This window comes from Atta colombica, unplaced genomic scaffold, assembly GCF_001594045.1.
Source record: "Atta colombica isolate Treedump-2 unplaced genomic scaffold, Acol1.0 scaffold189, whole genome shotgun sequence".
Taxonomy (NCBI): domain Eukaryota; kingdom Metazoa; phylum Arthropoda; class Insecta; order Hymenoptera; family Formicidae; genus Atta; species Atta colombica.
The window spans coordinates 1,227,086-1,248,404 of NW_017259281.1; the positions used below are offsets into that span (position 1 = coordinate 1,227,086).

The following is a 21,319-nucleotide window of genomic DNA, read 5'->3' on the forward strand; positions in this document are numbered from 1 at the left end:
TATTTATATGATTAAATACATATTTTATATTATATTATTGAATTTTACATTATACCAGAAAAATGTAAAATTCAATTTCTCTTGTTTCATTCTCCACCGGACTTGCGATTTAATCTTATTCCGCATTATCAATAACGCTTGCCCATTGGCAGATAGGCATCCACACTTACTGATCTGTAGGAATCAGTAGAGAACAATCTGTATATACATATATGTATTTATTGTCTACATGATTAAAAATAATTAATAGCTAATTTTGATTTATGCTGCTTCTTAAAGCTTAAAAATTTTAAGAGTTTGTGTAACCTAAATTGAATTCAAGCATTAAAATATTTTTTTCACGGCTTCCAGTGACTCTTAAGCTTTAAGTGACTCTTAAGAAGAATATATATTTTAGATATTGCATATAGGCGGACAAATTGATATTCTTCGAGAAGGATTAAAGGAAGTTTTTCCAAAGAATGGAAAGTGTAATCCTAGTCTTTTTACGGTAAAGAAGATAATCAAGAAGCATCAGAAAATCATCACATTTTCAGAGCACATCGAAGATCTATACACGTATATTGCGATGGTGCTATTCGTATCAGATACTCTGATTATCTGCTGCTTAGGTTTTACCATGATTGCAGTAAGCAACTTTGATTAATTTCATGATAAACAAAGGATATAAAAATCATTGTTAAATTTATGTAAATTAGAAAAGCACTAATTCGTACCCTTAATTATTCATTACTTTTCTACTTTTCCATTGCTCTTAGGAGTTTCTTAATGTTCCAGTCGATCGATCAACCCGATGCTATGAAAAGTATAACCAAAAACTTCTTATTTTATATTGTTATAAATGTGGAAGCGTTTGTATATTGTTTCGCTGGAGAATATTTGAGCGCTAAGGTTAGATATTGGGATCAACATATTGTTCATGATAAATAGTAGAATATTACATAATTGATTTTGTGTATAAAAGCTACAAGATCCATTATTTAATAGAACAAAAGTATCGGAGATGCTGCATACGCTTCCCATTGGTACGAATCAGATTCTAGAGACAGTCGAATTATATTGTCCTTGATAATGAGGTCGCAAAATCAATTAACCATTACAATAGGAAAGATAATGAATTTATCTTTGGGACAATATAGTACTGTAAGTTTATCTCAGCAAGTTAACTTGCTTTATATGTAAAACTTTTTAACACAGATTTTATGCTGAAAATTATCTGTTTTGAATGCTGCAATATTTATATTGTATTACATTATTAAAACAAATGAAATAACAAATTGAATTTAAATATTTATATTTTTTATATTGATATTTTATAATAATTATAATAATACTCTTATAGATTGTAAAAGCTTCAGCTTCTTATATATCGGTCCTCCTTGCAATGTATTGAGAAAGGTGAAACTACATTCAATTATAAAAAATTTTTGTAATTACCTTTAACAACTGGTAGTTTGATTAGTAACAACAAAATTTGCACATAAATTAAAAGTGACAAAAGTGACGTTTTATTATTACTTGTTACCTGTTACATTTTCTTCCATGGCATACACTTACTTGCATGTATGCATTGTTCATTTGCATGTGTATTTCATATAAGAGTTAGAATAAGCCCGAGCAGTCAGGCAGTAGATCGATAATGTCGGGATACGAAGTGTTTATTAAATATGGTCGAACAATGCAACCCCATGCTATTTTCTCCTCCTGCCTGGTATTGTTCGCTCCACTTTGCAAGTCCCTACAATTTTCCTCTTATATTTTTTTACGGGTCTTCCAGTCGAACATTATATACTCGCACGTCGTTTTGAATTTTTAATCTTCATAATTCATCACTATCATTGTTATCCTATCGAGAAAGAAAAAAAAAGTGGATAGCGATAAAACGGGAGAACGAATTGTAAACTTTATGTTTCTCTTTACAATTTTGTAAACATAAATCTATAATTGTGTATCTTATGTGTGATGTCAAACAAGTTTTTAATGATTTATCGCTCTCTGTCAATTACGTGCGAAGTATTTTATGTTTCAGTTTTCAGCAGATTATTTCACGATATTTCAAGGAAAATACATATGTCAATATTTGATGCTTTGTAAGTCGTTGATAGAGAATTCTTTGTTCTCGCAATTACGCAAATGATTGCTTCGAAGAAGTTTCTTTATAAAATTCGTTATTCGTCATCTTTGACATCTGGCTTGACGTGATGTGCCATTTTGCATAAATTATTTTGTTTTGTTGAATTAATTATTGTTAAAGTTTATCGGTATATTTACTTTGTATTGTACCATCACATTAATGTTGTAATGAGTTGAAGAATTGATGAATAATTTGAGCAGTTCTTTTCCAATCGAACAAACAATGTTTTTAAAACATTTTTTAAATATTCATTTTATATAAAAATATTAAATAAATATTTTTTAAGTGTTATGTGTAGATTGATTAGTGCACAGCTGATTGCTCTTCAAATTAACCATCTTCTAGACCTAACGATGAATTAGCCTGATGACTCTATAAAGTGCTTCTTTTTCATGCAATAAAAGTATTAAATGATAAAGTATTATTTTATAAAATTATTCCGAAATTATTCAGTTTTTCCCATACAAAGTCCCGCGATTATATCTTAATGATAACTGTGGATTAAACAGAAAGCAAGAGATCTGTTCAGCATTCACATGACGATGAACATCGCTAATCTGTCACATCGTGTTTCAAAATCAATTATTGGTCTTCATGTAATCATCGTAGTGACCTACAGTCTCAGCATAATTTTGCTTAATATTGAAGGTAATAACTTTAATATTGTACATCAGTTACTGTCATTTGAGGATTTATCCTAAGAGGATTTATCATCGTAATTGAAATAATTTGTAGAAAAAAGATGTACGCACATACATGCACGCACAAGTTAAAATTGTATTTAGTTAATAATAATTTAAAAACCTTTTAATTTCTTTATGGCTACAGTTTATTTTTGTATATTTTAAATATTCATCATCTCTAAAAAAGAATGATTTAACTAGAATCGCTTGTAATTCGACTATTCTAATAACGATGCGATTTGTTCTCGAAAGACTTCCTCTGTGTTCTATATGGTATTTTCTTATGCTTTTAATAAACTTATATATCTTTACTTATAATAAATACTTATTACTTATAGTATCTTTACTTATATATCTTTATCTATAGTAAATTTAATATTTGTACTTGCTTTAAAATGAACTTAATGCTAATAAACAATTCTTAATTGTCTATGTTGCTTCACATAATCTCGATATTATAACAGATTTTATTGGAAGAAATTATATAAATTATGAGAATGCATTGATTAATATACATTAAAATATAATACATTGACTAAAATGCATCTTTATCATCATTTTCCGCTTTTGTATTCAAAATAATCCAAATATGTAAAATTTACCGTGAACCATCAAACAATTTATTTTCCCGCCTTCTTTAGTGTATAGAGACTATAAATTAGATAATTAAATCATGATAATATCAAGTTATAGTATAAAATCAAAGTAATAATTAAAATAAAAATTGAAATAATAATATAAAATCATAGAAGATAATTAATAATTACAAACGGGACTTTTAGGAAAAGATAATTAGCAAACGGAACTTTTAGGAATCGGCGCTGTAATAATTGTATGTTTATTTCGATTGATGATAAAACAATCCTTTATAAATAATATATTTGTTGAAAGTTTCCGTTAACTTCTAGCCTTCATCAGCGAATTTATTATATAAAATCCATAAAAATCTTTATCCTAATCTTTATCCTTTATTATACTCCGATATCAAATTTCCCATAACTTAAAGTTTAATAACTTAATAATTAATAACTTAAATTTAATAACTTAAAGTAATAAGGATACTTATAAGCTGGAAGTCAACGATACTTTACCTTAAATATAATAAATGAATTAGAATCGAAAAATATGATGTGTCTTATGTTGGATAAACATATAGACAAAAACGAGGATTTTCGATCACAAAAATCATCAATAAAAATAAAACCAATTCTTCGGATTCGTTGTCACGAATCATAGGACATATCAAAATCATGTTTTGATTGGAATAACGTTCAAATATTAGACAAAGAATGTAATTATAATAAAAGACTAATATCAGAAATGATAAACATCAAGCGATAAAAGAATGATATTAATTTAAAAAGAAAGACACTGAGTTACTTAATTCTTCATATTTTTGTTTTTTGATCGATGACTAAAAGCTTATAGCTAAAAATAATACATTTTCATTACGATTAACACTGCAGCATGAACATCATCGTCTTATACAATATATATATTATATTTATTTAATTATCGTCATTTCGTTTTAAATTTCAATTCACGAGAAAAAGAATTTGCGTTATAACAACTATGGTATTAGGACTAATTTGTATTTGATGTACTCCTGAGGTAAATCTTCACAGCAATTCTTGTAAGTTTTTTAATATTTTTCGATTTTAATATTTATTTATTATATTTAAGGTCAAATATCGTTGATCATCCAGTTTATTAACTGATGGGACTTATGGGGAATTTGATGTGTAATCACAAGATGAAGATTTTTATGTAATACATTCGTTGAGGCTAGAATTAAAGGTTAGAAATAAAGGCTAGAAATTAGCCGAAATGTTCGACAAATATATTATTTATAGAGGATTGTTTTAATTGAAATAAACCCACAATTATTATAGCGCCGATTTCTAAAAGCCCATTTGTAATTTATTAATTGTTTTAATATAAGGAATATTATTTTATTTGTAAGTATCATAAGAGTAATAAAAAAATATAAATATACAATACAAAGAAGTTATTATTATTGTTATTTTATATGATACTTCAAATAATATTGTATTTACATTTAATATAATTAAATTATTTATTTTTTCTTTTACATGTAAAATAAAAAATTGAAAAAATATAAATTACATTATTATAAATATTCCTTCTTATTACATAATCAAATGTTACTTCAGAGTTTTATTAATGCTTAAATGGTATTGTAATGACTATTAAACAATCTTTTCTGAAAGATTAACGTAAGATCTTCACATTTTATAATCTTTTTTTTTATAACTTGTACAATACTTGTCATTTACGAGTAACTTTGTTATTCCGTAAATTTCACTCAACTCCGTTGCTATTCAAATATAAAACTTTACTCAGCAGTTTGCTTTCTCGTCTTCCTGGTTTACTTTTTTCATTAGAGTTATATCCAAAATTGTACGATTTATATATTTCAGAATAATAGTAGTGAACGCTGGCCATACACTTATTGTAAGGTACAAGGAAGAATATTCTTTGATATTGAGAAAATAAAATCTTAAAAAAAAAAATATCTCTTTCGTCTGTTCAATCTTTTCTCTTCTTCAAAAAATTCTCCCCCATTTACGGAAATACAAAACTTTTCTTATGATCACCGAACATGATTTTAATACTATATTCTGTCCACGTTTGCACGTGCTATGGTTGCTATCTGCTGTCACTTGAATTTTTAAAGGAAATAATGCATTGCCTTTTACTTCATTGTTTCGCTCGAGAATTCGAGAGGGACAGGGTCGTCCACCTGAAAACTTTTATTTTTTATCCACAATAGTGTACGCAATATGTGTACGTTCCGATCAAAATATTTAATAAGCGGTGGCTCATAGGAGAGTATCCACCACTCCCGGTCTCTTTCAAGTTCTGTTTGTATAGAAACACTATATCGTGCACATCATACGATCATTCAAGTGTTTCTTGTAACACTGTGCTTCTTGTAAACATTCTCTTCTCGATGCATATTAACAGTGTACAATAATAAAAAAATAATAGAAATATGAAAGTAAGGAATATTGTTAGCCCAGCTATAGAAATTTGGTTCCGAATTTTTGGCATTTGGCCAAATATGTCGTGTGCTTCGTTGTGTAGACTACTCTGGACTATCTTAATCATAATCGAGCAAATTTTACAATATCGATATATCATAATGCATTTCCATTTGATTGAGTTTACCGAGATAATGCATATTTTGGGTTCAACAATGACGTACACAATATTTTTAATTAAACTTGTCATTTTTTGGTGTAAACAGCGGTGAGATAAGCAAGATCGGTGACACATATTGATATGCACTATCAGATCGGTGAAAAATTTGTTTAAGATTATTTTATTTAATTATAATTAATTATACCATTTAGCCTAGTTAAATAAATAATATAAAATTGCATCTTAATTCGACAATTATTACGTTGGTCTGTAAAATAAATTATTTGACAAATGCAATGTGAACGAAACTAAATTAAAGACAAATTGCTAATAAATTAACTACTATACGCGATAAAAAAAATGAGAGGACACGCATCTGTAAATTTATTGCGCAACAATAAATTTTTCATCGATGTTTTTTTTAACGCTTCATTGATTATGACCATTGAAAACTATTCGTAGAACGTTCAACAGGATACTAATAATGATGGCAATTGATTGGGAAAAGTGTTTTAACACGAAATTCAGTATGTTCGCGATATGTAATGCCAAACTGTCACAGCGCTTTGTTAATATGACAGTGATTCTATATTCGACAACTGTACTTCTTATGAGTAGCAAGATTTTTCTAAAACATGCGGATGACAATATAGCTTCCAACATTTCTACACGATTGTTCATTATAGATATGGATCTACCATTTGATGCTAATCAAAGATTCGTATATGAATTAATCATAATTGCTCAATTCTTTTTTTCGTTGTTATGTGCCGATGCAAACTGCTTGTTGAATGCCCTGCTTATAAATCTGGTGAATCTTGCTGTGCAAAAAATATTGTTATCATTAATGTTATTATTTATTATTTCTACTATTTATTAAAATTAATCTTGATATTTTATTGATCCATCAGTTGATTAATCGAATGTACATGTATTGTTTTATACATTATCAAAAATAGTTTATGGAATTCTTAATTTATGCTGATTATAAAATTTTAAAAGATTATATGCAGGATATGTTTAATTTAAATAAGAAATTTAAATAATTTAAATATTATATTTATTTCAAATTTGAAAGTAATCGGCATGTAGTCTTTTGAAGCATATATTTAAAATAAATTACATATAAAATTAATATTCCAACATTCCAACTTTAACGCTTTTTTTACATAATTGATTAAAAATCTTTTTCTCGCAATTTCATTTAAATATGACAATTAAAAATAATGTGTATTTCAGATACTACATATAGGAGGCCAAATCGATATTCTTCGCGAAAACTTAAAGGAAATTTTTCCGAAGAATGACAAAAATCCAAGTCACTTTGAGGCGAAAGAAGCAATTAGAGAACATCAGAAAATCATTACGTTTTCAAAGTACATTGAAGATTTGTATTCATATATCGCTATGGTATTGTTCGTATCGGATTCGTTGATTATCTGTTGTTTGGGTTTTACAATTGTCGCGGTAAGTATTATATATTTTTGTATAATTCTACGGTAAAGAGAAATATACATTATAGAATTTTGCAGAATAAAAGAGCACTAATTCCTTTAAGTATTCATTACCTTATCACTTTTCCATTCCTCTTAGGACATTTCTTAATATTCCAGTCGATCGGTCGACCTGATGCTTCAGAAAGTATAATCAGAAACTTTTTGTTTTATGTCGTTATAAATATGGAGGCATTCATCTTTTGTTTTTCTGGAGAATATTTAAGTATTAAGGTTAGTTATTGAGACGAATATATGGTTTGCAATAAATAAGCAGAATATTACGTAATTCGTTTTCAAAATTATAAGATCCATTAATTCTCCATTTGCTCCAATAGAGCAAAAGCATCGGAGATGCTGCTTACGCTTCCTTCTGGTACGAATCAGATTCTAGAGATAGTCGAATTATATTATCTTTGATAATGAGGTCGCAAAATCAATTAACCATTACAATTGGAAGGATAATGAATTTGTCTTTGGGACAATTTACCACTGTAAGTTTATCTCAGAGAGATACATCATTTTACACGTAAAACTTTTAAACGCATATTTTACACTGAGAAGATATTCTATTAATAATTATCTAGAATAAATAAAAAGCAAAAAATTTGTTTTCCCTTCTTAAATTGTAAATAAACTATTATTTGAATTAATTTTCGTTGTATATATACATATATATTATAATAATCAAATAATACTTTTACAGATTGTAAAAGCTTCAGCCTCCTATATATCAGTTCTACTTGCAATGTATTGAAGCGGAACTGCATTCTATTTACATTATATTTTTAATGAATGTTAATAACTAGTAATTTGATATTGTTTAGTCTTAAAAAAATTTGCACATAATTTAAAAATGTCGAAAATTATTATAGTATTACTTATCATTTTTTTCCATATGTGTTACATACTTGCGTGTATGCGTTTTGGTAGTAAGAATAAACTCAAAATTGTAGATCAAGCAATAGATCAATAACTCGAAATGTTTATTAATTGATGAACAATGAAACACCGTGCTACTTTCTCTCCTTCTACTTGGCAACGTTACCGTGACTTTACAAGTTCTGACAATTTTTCTTTCATTTTTCCTCGAGTCTTCCATTCGTACATTATGCATTTGCTGTGCACGTGGCGTCTTGCATTTTTAAGTCTCATAATTCGTCGCTATCTCGTGTTACTTTGTCAAGAAAAAAAAAAGAAGAATAAGAAAGAGATAAAACAAGGACACAAATTTTGTAAATTTCTGATAACTTTTAAAGTTTCATAATTGTAGATCTATAGTTGTACATTCAAAAATTATAGGTGTAAATTCTTAACCTTGTAATGTTTATATAAGTCTCATCGAATGTTGACAGAATTATATTTAACATCTATGGAATTAAATCCACATCTATACTTTTAGAATATGTATTAAGTGTTATTTTATGCCTGCTTTCAAGAGAACATTTAATGATTAATTGTTTTCGGTCAATTGTGAATATGCTTTTGCGTTCTTTAGTGAATTATATATCACAATATTTTTCGTAAAATTAAGGAAACACGGCAAATCTAATATTCGATGTCTTATATTATTATATAAAATCATTGATATCATAATAAATTCTTTTTTTCACAATTTTACGTTGCTACGAGTACAGCATTTCTCTATAAAATTTGTACTTCGAATCTTAATATAATATCTGAATCGACATGTTGTAAACCATTTCGCATAAATTGTTTTGATTCGTGAAATTAATTGTCGTTATGATATGTCGATATATATACGTTTATTTCATATTTCTTCGTCGCATGCAACGAGCTAATGGATTTGATGAATAATTTCAGCAACTCTTTAGCGTACAGTCTATTGCTATTCAAACTGATTCTCTTTTGGAATCATCAATGAATTAACCTAATTATTCTCTATATCGCTTTTTTTTGTGCAATACAGTATCAAATAATAAACTATAAACGGCTTGAACTTATTTTATAAAGTTATTCAGAAATCATTTTTTTTATATAAAATATTTCGTGATATCTTATAATAGCCATGGATTGAATAAAAGAAGATTCGAAAGATCTGTTTAGCATGCACACGAATATAGTTAATCGATCACAGTGTTTCGAATGCTATAATTATGAGTCTTTGCACAACGGCCACAATAATCTATATCTCGATCAAAAAGTGATAATTTTAATATATCAACTTCGTTCGGGTTTATCCTGAAGAATAAATTTCCCTTCGACAGTTTACGACAATTTAAAAAAAAACAAAACTTTAGTCATATGAAATTTCTCGTCGCCATGAAAAATAATATCAAGTTTTTATTTTTTTAATTTAAAATTATTTTATATTAATAATATATAAAAATTGATTATTACACGATATAGACAATTCTTTAACAAAAAATTTCCACAATGTAAGTAATAAATAATTATTAATTTTATTTAATTAAATTTTCCTTAAACATCTGCAATTCTCTTCACTCTTCTCTACAGCAAAGTCATCGAAAATGTATAAGGTAAACATCCCAGTAATCGGACATGTATCTATACTTAAATAAAATTTAATATTATTAATCTCAAATATTTTTTTAAATATAATATTATAATATTATAATTTAATTGCAAATAATAATTTTTTTAAATATAACTAAATTACAATAAAAAGATCATTTGAAATTAATAATAATAAATTATGTGTAAGTCCGGACAATAGGAACACGTCCGATCATTGGGACGTTTACCTTAGAGTATTTCGAAAAGCGTGTAGATTCTATGATCACAAGTTATAGTACAGCATTAGGCATATATCAGACTATTATTGGAGAAATAAGAAGTTACCACAACTCGAATATACTGCAACAGTATCATTTGTGTTTATCACATATTCGCAATTCTCCCACTTTCCTCTAATATCATAATACATATACTCTAATCACAGTAAAATTATAAAATATATAATAAAAAAACTCAGTACTAAACAACAGTATTAAACAAATTATTGCTCTTATGGTATTATAAATAATATACTATTTATATTTCTGATATAATTAAATCGATTAATTTTTCACGATTAAAATATTGATAATAATAATTACTTAACCAATACTCTACTCGCATAAACAGATATTACTTTACATTTTTATAATATTGTCATTATAACATTTATTTATTACAATCTTTTATCGAAGATACATAAGCTCTTTACATTTTACAATGTCCTTTAGTCCAAATCTACAATAGATGATAAAACTCATAAGAAATTAACCAATTACAACCGAATGCAAAAAGAATAATCGATGTGATTTATCCATTTCTTATGGCTTAAAAATCTATTATAAATCCGGTTAATTTATTGCTTATAAGTATTATGCTTGTCGTTTGCAAGTAATTCCATTTACTACTGGAATTTAAAACTTCACTCAGCACTTCGTTCTCCGTTTCCTGCTTCTGACTTACTTCTTCACAAACATTGCGCAACCTAAATCTAACATGCATCAGAGTTCCAAAATAATACGATTTACATATTTCAGGAGAATGAATTGTTAATGCGCGTGCACACTAGCCACTTATAATGAGTGAGGAAAAATATCCTTCAATATTGAGGAAATAAAAGAGAAAGAGAAAAATATTCTTGGAAAGAGAAAAATATTCACTTGTTCCACCCTCTTCCTCGAAAAAGTCTTTTTTATTCACGGATATACAAAACTTTTCTTACAGTTACCGAGCATAGTTTAACGTTCTGTGAATGTCGCGTGTGTTGCTATCTGTTATTGCTTGAATTTTTAAAGAAAATAATGCATTACGAGCTACACTGCCATTGAATTTGCCTAAGAATTTGAGAGGGAGAACGTCGATCATCCGGAAATTTAATTTTTTTTATCGACAATATACACGCAATCTGTACACATTTAAATATTTAATATGCGATCAAAATATTTAATAAGCCATGTGAGAGGGTGCCTCTACTCTCGTTCTCTTTCAAGCTCTCAGTTTGTACAAAGACATTACATCGTGCACATCATACGATCTATCAATTGTTTTTCGTAACTCTTGTTTTTTTTCTCTTATCGGATTCGATGCATATTAACAGTGCAAAATAATAAGAAAATAATAATAATAATATATAATATGAAAGTAAAAAATACTGTTAGCCCAGCTACAGAAATTTTATTTCGTATCTTTGGCATTTGGCCGAATACATCGTTCATTTTGTTATGTAGACTATTCTGGACTATTTCGATCGTATTCGAGCAAATTGGTCAATATCGATACATTGTAAAACATTTTCATTTGATGGAGCTTTTCGAGATAATAATAATTTTAAGTTTAGCAGTGACAATGACGAGATTTTTTATTGTACTTGTCCTTTTTTGGTATAAGCAGCGGTGAGATACGCAATAGTGAGATACATAGTATAAGTACTATCAGTGAAAAATTTATTTTAAACATTGTTTAATTTATCCAAATTAAATTAATTAAATAAATTTAGCATTACGTTTTATTTCAACAATTGCCACTTTAGATGATAAAGTTATTTATTCAGCAATTGCAAACGTTAACAAAATTAAAAACAATTGCTGTATTGAACAAATTATTATATACAAAAATAAAAGATAAATGGACATACATTTCGAAACTTACTGCATAACGATAAATTTTTCATCAATGATTTGCATAATGCTTCATTGCGGGCTTATGATTATAACCAATAAAATTATTTGTAGAACATTCAGTAAGATATTAACGATGATGGCAATTGACTGGGAAAAGTGTTCCAGCACAAAATTTAGTATGTTCGTGACATCGTATAATGCCAAACTGTCGGAGCGCTTTGTTAACATGATGATAATTCTTCATTCGATAGCTGTAATTCTCTGTAACACTCACATCCTTGTGAAACACGTGGATGATGGCAATGCTTCCAATGTTTCCACACGATTGTTCGTTTTAGAGATGGAGCTGCCATTCGACGCTAATCAAAGATTCGTATATGAATCTGTCATAATTATCCAATTTTTTCATTTCTTGTTGTGTTCTAATGTTGTGAGCGTATTCAATGCTTTTCTCATAAATCTGGTAAGTTCTATGTAAATAGATATTGTGTCTATGTATTATTTTTATTATTCATAATATTAATTTTTTGATATTTTAATAATTTGTGATTAATATCAATTTATTGATGAAATATTTGATTATTGTCCATATTATAAAAAATAATATATAGACCATTCTGCTGCTTTTTTAATATTTTAAAATATTTTGTACGGCATTAATTAAATTTATGTTTTAAAATATTTTTTCTCAACATTAACACAATAGTTCCATAAAAGAATGTATACATTTTAGATATTGCATATAGGCGGTCAAATTGATATTCTGCGTGAGAGTTTGCTGGGAATTATTCCGAAGAAAGACAAGGACAGCTCGAGTCATTTCACAGTAAAAGAAGTAATAAAAGAACATCAGAAAATCATTACCTTCTCAGAGCATATTGAACATCTGTATTCGTATATCGCGATGGTGCTGTTTGTATCGGATATTCTGATTATCTGCTGCTTAGGTTTTACAATTGTCGCAGTAAGTATTATAATTTTGTTTAAATCAACGATGAAAAGCAATATATACCTATAGGAACCGCTGTTGAATTTGTATAAAGGAGAACTATTTCATGCTTTTAATTATTCAGCATTTTGTTACCTTTCCGTTACTCTTAGAATATTTCTTAATATTCCAGTCAATCGGTCGACCCGACGTTTTGAAAAATATAATTAGAGTCCTCTTATATTACTTCGCCATAAATATGGAAGCATTCATATTTTGCTTTGCTGGGGAATACTTGAGCGCTAAGGTTAGACATCAGAACGATTATATTAATCATGATAATATAATATCATTATACACACATAATTGTTTGTATATCCGCACACACACACACACACACACACACACACACACACACACACACACACACACACACACACACACAGAATCCCATTTTAAATATCTTAAACATATCTTGAAAAATGCGTATGTAAAAAATGTTTCAAATGAAAATAAAACTATTTCGAGAGAGAACGAATTTGATTCATGTTGTTTTTTATTGATGGGTAAATCAAAAAGACATGAAGGTCCTCCACTTTTAAAATGATTTCTCTACAAAATATTTTTTAATTATTTTGTTCATGAAAGTATTAATTTATGGTTATTAAAAAGTAGTATATGAAACATTTAATATTTTATGTCATGTAATGCCAGAATATGATATAAAATATCTTATAAACTAATAATTTTTTTGATATTTACATTTTAATATTTTTACATACAGAATAATTAGAGAGATTATATTATTAAAAAATTATATAATTCTATTTAGAAAAGTAGAGTAATTTTCATATCTTTTTAATGCTTTTATGAAAAAACACAAACGTTACTAAAATAAATACCTCTCACGAAAACGTTTCATTTTCATCTGAAATATATTTTCGCATCATACATGTTTTTCAAAATATTTGCTAATTATTAATCTGTCATATATAAATGTTACAAGAATAATTATTTAATAGAGTAAAAGCATCGGAGATGCTGCCTATGCTTCCCTCTGGTACGAATTAGATTCTAGAACCAATCGAACTATGTTATTTTTGATAATGAGGTCGCAAAATCAGTTAACAATTACAGTTGGAAAGATAATGAATTTGTCTTTGGAACGATTTACTAGTGTAAGTCTATTTCATATTTATACGTACAGATTTTGCATAAATAATTATTTTGTCCATAATTATCTATAAATATAAAGTGAGCTTACTCTTTTTAAAATAAAATAAAATAAAATAATATTATCAATTACAATAATAAATGATTTTATTAAGACTATAATGAAATTAAATACTAATAATAAGTAAGCATACTCAATCTTATAACGGTCAAAGCTAGATCTTTCAATGCCTAAATAATTCAAAGTGAATTATTTATTATATATTATATATGTACATATATATGTATTATATTTTGTAGTTATTCAAACTGCGAGTGGAATTTTTTCTGAACTTACAAACGCAATTAAACGTAAGACCTCGATAGTCTAATGGCTTAGGACGCTCGTATGGAAAACAAGAGATTCGGGTTCAAATTTCGGCCAAGATAATATTTTTCGCAATGAATTTATGTAAAGTTTTTCAGCACATTAACATCCTCCTAATATGATACCTCCTAATATGATGAGATTGAACATCAAAACTTGCTTGTCAATTTAATTTAATTTGTGATATTATTCCAGTAGTTTAATTGCGTTTGTGTTTGGAAAAAATTCGACGCCCAGGTTAAATAATTATTAATTATGATATAGATGCATGTACATTAGACTGCCAAAAAAAAATTTTTTTTTTTAATCGAGCACTTAGCTCAAAAGCTTCCATTTTATGCCAAAAGAACACCCTTAAATTTTTATCAAATATTATTAACAATTTGGAGATCGCTTAGTGAATGATTTTTTAATCAAAGTTTCGATTTTCCTTAATATATTTAATTTGATACAAAAATGGCTTAAACCAGATTTTAAAAGGATATTGTATATTTTTTTGATTGTTGAACACGATGCAATAATTCATTTAACTCTATGATATATGCTTTAAGAAATACAGCCCAATTAAAAGATTACCAATGAAAAGATTACCAAATTTCGAATACAAGGTTGATTTTAATAAGGTTCCAAGTGTTTAAATAGATTGCTCCTCTCAAATTGTAGGTCTGTTTACCCAGAACAAGATCAGTTGGAATCTTTTACAGGATCTTTAAAAATTGTATTTAATTGAATTATAAAACGTTTTTATGGCTAGGAAAATTTTTTACAAATCCTAAAGTATCGCTTTGTGGTTTTGGCATCCTCCAAATCAAACTTGGCAATAAAAAAGCTCTTTATACAAAATTAAATGAGTACTTAACACAAAAAAATATGATTTAATTAATTGAAATAAGCTACATATAGTACATATTATATAGTTTCAATTAATTAAATCATATTTTTTTGTCTTATGTACAGAAATATGAATTCCTGATTCACATATATTTTTATTCTTGAATGCTATTTACTTTCATTTAAGTATAAAATCCTCTTCAATTATAAATGTTCACTGTACCAAAATTAATAGATTTATACAAAGTATGTTTTATTCTTAAAATTATTCTTTCTAAAATCATTATATGGTTCTAACAAACTCAATCGCATTACTTACAAACTATTTATTCTTGGATTAAGAATTATAAATTTGAAAATTCGCCGGCAACAGTGTATACAAGAGCCCTTTAGTATATCAAGATGTCAAAAGTGGGGTGTAGTGAATGACGATTGACAGTGATTTTGTAAGTGAATTATTGCATTATTCGTGAAATATTCCACTAAATGTGGTTCAATCTTTAAGGGCGGATGAAATATTCAGCTCGTCCTAATGTTTCTGTCAGTTATATTGTAAATGGGGATGCGCGAACAGCCGGCTTTGTCATTGCGACGTGACGAAGAGGCGTCTATACACGCGGGCATTTTCCGTGGCGGATTCGCGGATCTGCTACCCAAAGTTAAATGGGTGAGATGAGCAATGAATCCGTCATGGCGGATTCGCCTGTATATGCAGCCAATGTTCTCTATCATTGTGACGAGGTTGACCGTCTGTTTGCATCCTTATTTGCAATATGGCTAACGGAGATTGATAGAATCTCAGCATTTCACTTACCTTTGAGTTACATTAATAGAGAGTATAATTCAAGTTTGAGAGTATAATTCAGTTTTTCCTTGGGAGCTTGTGCACATTGGCATGCTCTATAAATGTGGTACTTCATTTACAAAGTTATCGTCACTGCAGCAATGGTTTCTGTCTTGATGTTCCTAAAAGCATACTCAGGATTTGAAATAAGTTGACAAAAGATATAATAAAAGAAAAAATAATGCAATATAATATAAGCATATTTAATATTGAACAAATGCAATTTTATTCTTTTATTGAAATAAAATTTATTTTGGGCTAAGAATAAAATTTATTTTACTTTACGTTATATAATTTATTGTTAATCGGAAATTGTTAATTCTTAATTTTAAAGCATTTATGCATTTCTTAAAGAATTCATTTTTTTGTGTGTACTCATTTCCAGTTAAAATTTTAACTGTAAAGTTAATTGTCTAACAAATTTATGGTACATTATAAAGAAATTAGAGAATTATGTGTGTTTATCAGATCTGTATTATGTGTATTATGTGTATTAATCAACATATACTTATTCGTAATGATTTGTAATAGCCAGTTCTCTAAACATTTTAATTAACAACAATTAAAATAAAATTTAATTTTTTATAATAAAATTTAAACATAAAATATAACCTTAATCACATTAAATTGTCAAATAAAACCACATAAAAAACGTCAATAGAATCAAATTTTATTTAAGCGTTGAAATTTAATTGTTCACTTTAATAATTGGTCTAATTTATTATATAAAATATTTCGAATAAAATATTTTTTATAACCAAGAAACTGTAAATAAAATAGTAATGCGAAGATTAAAGTTAAGAACTTATGACTTATACTTATGACTTATTTTTAAAAAATATCTGATTCTTATTATTTTATTTACGTAGACCAAAAGCAACATACAAAATAATTTTACTTTTAATACGAAAATGGAAATAGCGTACATATTTGGCAGTCGGGATTAGTATTTAACATAATAACATCTCCGTTTGTGTCCGCGCCGTTTTACAAAAACATATAGACATATCCGCATTTCAATTATTAAAATGTTTGCATATTACATTTTGCCTTTTGCTCTATTTTTGTCCTATATTTTTTTATACTCGTTATTTATTAATAAGAAATAATATTTATTATAACATTTATTATAATATTTACATTGTTTTAAATTATTAAAATAAGTCAAATGCTAAACAAATCAATTTTTACATTAATATTTAATTTAAATATTTAATTTTTATGTACATTGATATTTTATAATAATCGAATAATGTTATTACAGATTATAAAAACTTCAGGGTCCTATATATCCGTCCTACTTGCGATGTATTGAAGCTATATTATATTTACATTCAATTTCTAACTAGCGTTAGCAGTTATTGTTAATAGGTATTGTTTAATTATTAGAAAATTTGCACATAGATTAATATTAACAAAATCCGTTGAAGTATTACTTACCATTTTCTTTTATTTGTTACACTTGCACGCGTGTTTATGTTATGTATTAATAGAGAATAAGAATATATAAATTCAGACTGTCAAGTATAGATCGATAATTCAAGATACGCAATGTTTATTAAATGAAATTGAACAATATACAATCCTGTACTGCTTTTCTCTTTCTCATGCATAACATTGTTCTTTATGATTTCCGATAATGTTTTTTTTTATTTTCGAGTGGTATTTTATTTTAATATTGTATACTTGCAGTACGTACGACGTTTTGCATTTAAATCTCACAATTTGTTGTTCTGATCTTATCCTATCATGAAACAAAGAAAGAAGAAAAAAAAAGGGATAAATGAGGTTAAAAATACCTTAACTTTCTGTTTCTTTATACAACTTTGTAATCGTAGATCTACAATTATAACTGAATAAATAAAGATTTCTATAAATAAAAGAATAATTATTAGTTTTATCTAACCTTGTTTTCTTAAAAATTTGCAAATCTCTCCATTCTTCAATACAACAAAGTCATTAAAAATATGCAATGTTTATTATGAAAAGTATGTACATTCTGTGATCATGACTTATGTACCACACTATATAAGGATGCATTGGAGAAAAGTTATCTCAATTCGAATATACTACAAATATACTACAATAGTTACATTTATGTGTTTGCAATTCTTCTACTTTCCTTTAATAGTATAAAATTATAATACATTTTTCTTACATACGTAAGAAAAAAATTAATAATAAATAGTATTAAAGCAATTACTATTTATTATGATATTATAAATATTTCATTTATTTTAATTATAATTAAATCAATTTTTCTTTTACGCTCAAAATAATGATAATAATAATTATCATATAATATATCTAGTTCACCTTTGCATAAACAGATATTTGCTTACATTTTTGTAACGCTGACACAATGTTATAATATCAAAACAATCAAAACAATTTATCAAAGATTGACATAAGCTTTTTGTATTTTAAGATACTGTTTATAGCTTATAAGTACTATGCTTTGTCAAGAACGCCGTTATTACTGAAATAGAAAATTTCACTCAGCATTTTGTTCTCCATCTCCTGCTTCTGATTTACTTATTCACGATCATTGCACGCAACTTGTATCTGACGTGCACCAGAACTTCTTCCAAAATTATGCGATTTACATATTTCAGAAGAATGAATTGTAAATGCGTACACACTAGCTGCACTTACATAATGCGCGAGGAAGAATATCTTTCAATATAGAGGAAATAAATTCTCAGAAAAGAAAAGCTTTCGCTTTCTCCATCCTCTTTCTCGAAAAACTCTCTCTTATTCACGGATATACAAAACTTTTCTTACGGTCACTGAGCATAGTTTAACATCCTGTGAACACTCCGCGTGTTGCTATCTGTAGTTGCTTGAATTTTTAAAGAAAATAATGTATTATGAGCTACACTGCCGTTTCATCCAAGAATTCGAAAGGAAAATCGTCGGTCATCCAGAAATTTATTTTTTTTTATCGACAATAACATATAACACGCAATCTGTACACATTACGATCAAAATATTTAATAAATAGTGGTTCATAAGAGAATGCACTCTCGTTCTCTTTCAAGCTCTTAGTATGTACAAAGACACTGCATCATAAACATACGATCGATGAAGTGTTCTCTGTAATACTGTGTCTTTTTAAAATTCTTTTTCGGATTTGATACATATTAACAGTGCAAAATAATAAGAAAGCAATAACAATAGAAATATGAAAGCAAAGAATACTGTTAGCCCTGCAGCAACCGAAATTTTGTTTCGTATCTTTGGCATTTGGCCAAACACATCGTTCATTTTGTTACGTAGACTATTCTGGATTATTTCGATCGTATTCGAGCAAATTGGTCAATATCGATACATTGTAAAACATTTTCATTTGATGGAACTTTTCGAGATAATAATAATTTTAAGTTTAGCAGTGGCGATGACGAGATTTTTTATTGTACTCGTCCTTTTTTGGTGTAAACAGCGGTGAGATACGCAGTGGTGAGATACATAGTATAAGTATTATCAGTGAAAAATTTCTTTTAAACATTATTTAATCTATCAAAATTAAATTAATTAAATAAATTTAGCATTACGTTTTATTTCAACAATTGCCACTTTAAATGGTAAAGTGATTTATTCGGCAATTGCAAACGTTAACAAAATTAAAAACAATTGCTGTATTAAATAAATTATTATATGCAAAAATAAAAGATAAATGGACACACATCTCGAAAGTTATTGCATAACAATAAATTTTTCATCGATGATTTGCATAATGCTTCATTGTGATTGTTATCATGATTATAACCAACAAAATTTTTGTAGAACATTCAGTAAGATATTAACAATGATGGCGATTGATTGGGAAAAGTGTTCCAGCACAAAATTCAGTATATTCACAACATACAATGCTAAACTGTCGGAGCGCTTCGTTAACATGACGGTGATTCTTTATTCGATAGCTGCAATTCTTACTAGCACCAAGATCTTTGTAAAACACATGGATAGCGGCAATGTTTCCAACATTTCCACACGATTGCTCATTGTAGAGATGGATTTGCCATTTGACATTAATCAAAGATTCGTATATGAATCTGTCATAATTATCCAATTTTTTCATTTATTGCTGTGTTCCAACGTTATGGGTGTATTTAATGCTTTACTCATAAATCTGGTAAGTTCTATTATATAAGTAGATATTGTTTCTATGTATTATTTTTATTATTCATAATATTAATTTCTCGATATTTTAATAATCTTAATATATTAATAATCAATTAATATCAATTTATTGAAATGTTTGGTTATTGTCTATATATAAAAAGTAATATTAGGTATAGCAAAAAGAAATCCATTATTTTTCCATTTAATTTCATGCAAAAATAATGGATTTTTTTTTACTACATCTAATATATAGACCATTCTGTCATATGCGGCTTCTTGAATTTTAAAATATTTTGTACGGCATTAATTAAATTTATGCATTAAAATATTTTTTCTCAACATCCATTAGCACAGTTCATAAAAAAATGTATACATTTTAGATATTGCATATAGGCGGTCAAATCGATATTCTGCGTAAGAGTTTGATGAGAATTGTTCCGAAGAGAGACAAGGACAGCTCGAGTCATTTCACAGTAAAAGAAATAATAAAAAAACATCAGAAAATCATTATCTTCTCGGAGCATATCGAGCATCTGTATTCATATATCGCGATGGTGCTCTTCGTATCGGATATTCTGATTATCTGCTGCTTAGGTTCTACAATTCTCGCAGTAAGTATTATAATTTTGTTTAAATCTACAATGAAGAGCAATATGCATTATAGGAACTGCTGAATTTGTAGAATAAAGGAGAATTATTTTGTGCTTTTAATTATTCAGCATTTTATCTTTCCATTGTTCTTATAATATTCCTTAATATTCCAGTCAATCGGTCGATCCGATGTTTTGAAAAATATAATTAGAGTCCTCTTATTTTATTTCGTCATGAATATGGAAGCATTCATATTTTGCTTTGCTGGGGAATATTTGAGCGCTAAGGTTAGACATCAGAACGATTATATTAATTACGATATTATAATATTATTATATAATTGTTTATATATATATACACACATACGCATACACACACACATATATA

The 21,319-nt window shown here is 27.5% G+C and overlaps 3 protein-coding genes across 3 annotated transcripts in view; all 3 read left to right on the forward strand.

Annotated features, from left to right (window-relative positions):
- Positions 1 to 1,393, forward strand: part of LOC108686763 (odorant receptor 22c-like) — a 2,245-nt gene extending 852 nt beyond the window's left edge. The window contains exons 2-5 of the mRNA XM_018192217.1: positions 398 to 628; positions 778 to 891; positions 988 to 1,143; positions 1,343 to 1,393. Of these exons, the coding sequence (XP_018047706.1) occupies positions 398 to 628; positions 778 to 891; positions 988 to 1,143; positions 1,343 to 1,393 (552 nt within the window). The remainder of the gene's footprint in view (positions 1 to 397; positions 629 to 777; positions 892 to 987; positions 1,144 to 1,342) is intronic.
- A 5,277-nt stretch (positions 1,394 to 6,670) lies between these two features.
- On the forward strand, positions 6,671 to 8,232 carry LOC108686765 (odorant receptor 4-like). Its single transcript, XM_018192218.1, has 5 exons — positions 6,671 to 6,793; positions 7,222 to 7,449; positions 7,596 to 7,709; positions 7,814 to 7,969; positions 8,182 to 8,232. Exons 1-5 carry the CDS (start codon positions 6,671 to 6,673, stop codon positions 8,230 to 8,232), a joined length of 672 nt encoding a protein of 223 aa, XP_018047707.1.
- A 3,977-nt stretch (positions 8,233 to 12,209) lies between these two features.
- Positions 12,210 to 21,319, forward strand: part of LOC108686663 — a 17,858-nt gene continuing 8,748 nt past the window's right edge. The window contains 4 exon segments of the mRNA XM_018192088.1: positions 12,210 to 12,536; positions 13,195 to 13,308; positions 14,024 to 14,179; positions 20,722 to 20,952. Coding sequence (XP_018047577.1) covers positions 12,210 to 12,536; positions 13,195 to 13,308; positions 14,024 to 14,179; positions 20,722 to 20,952 — 828 coding nt within the window.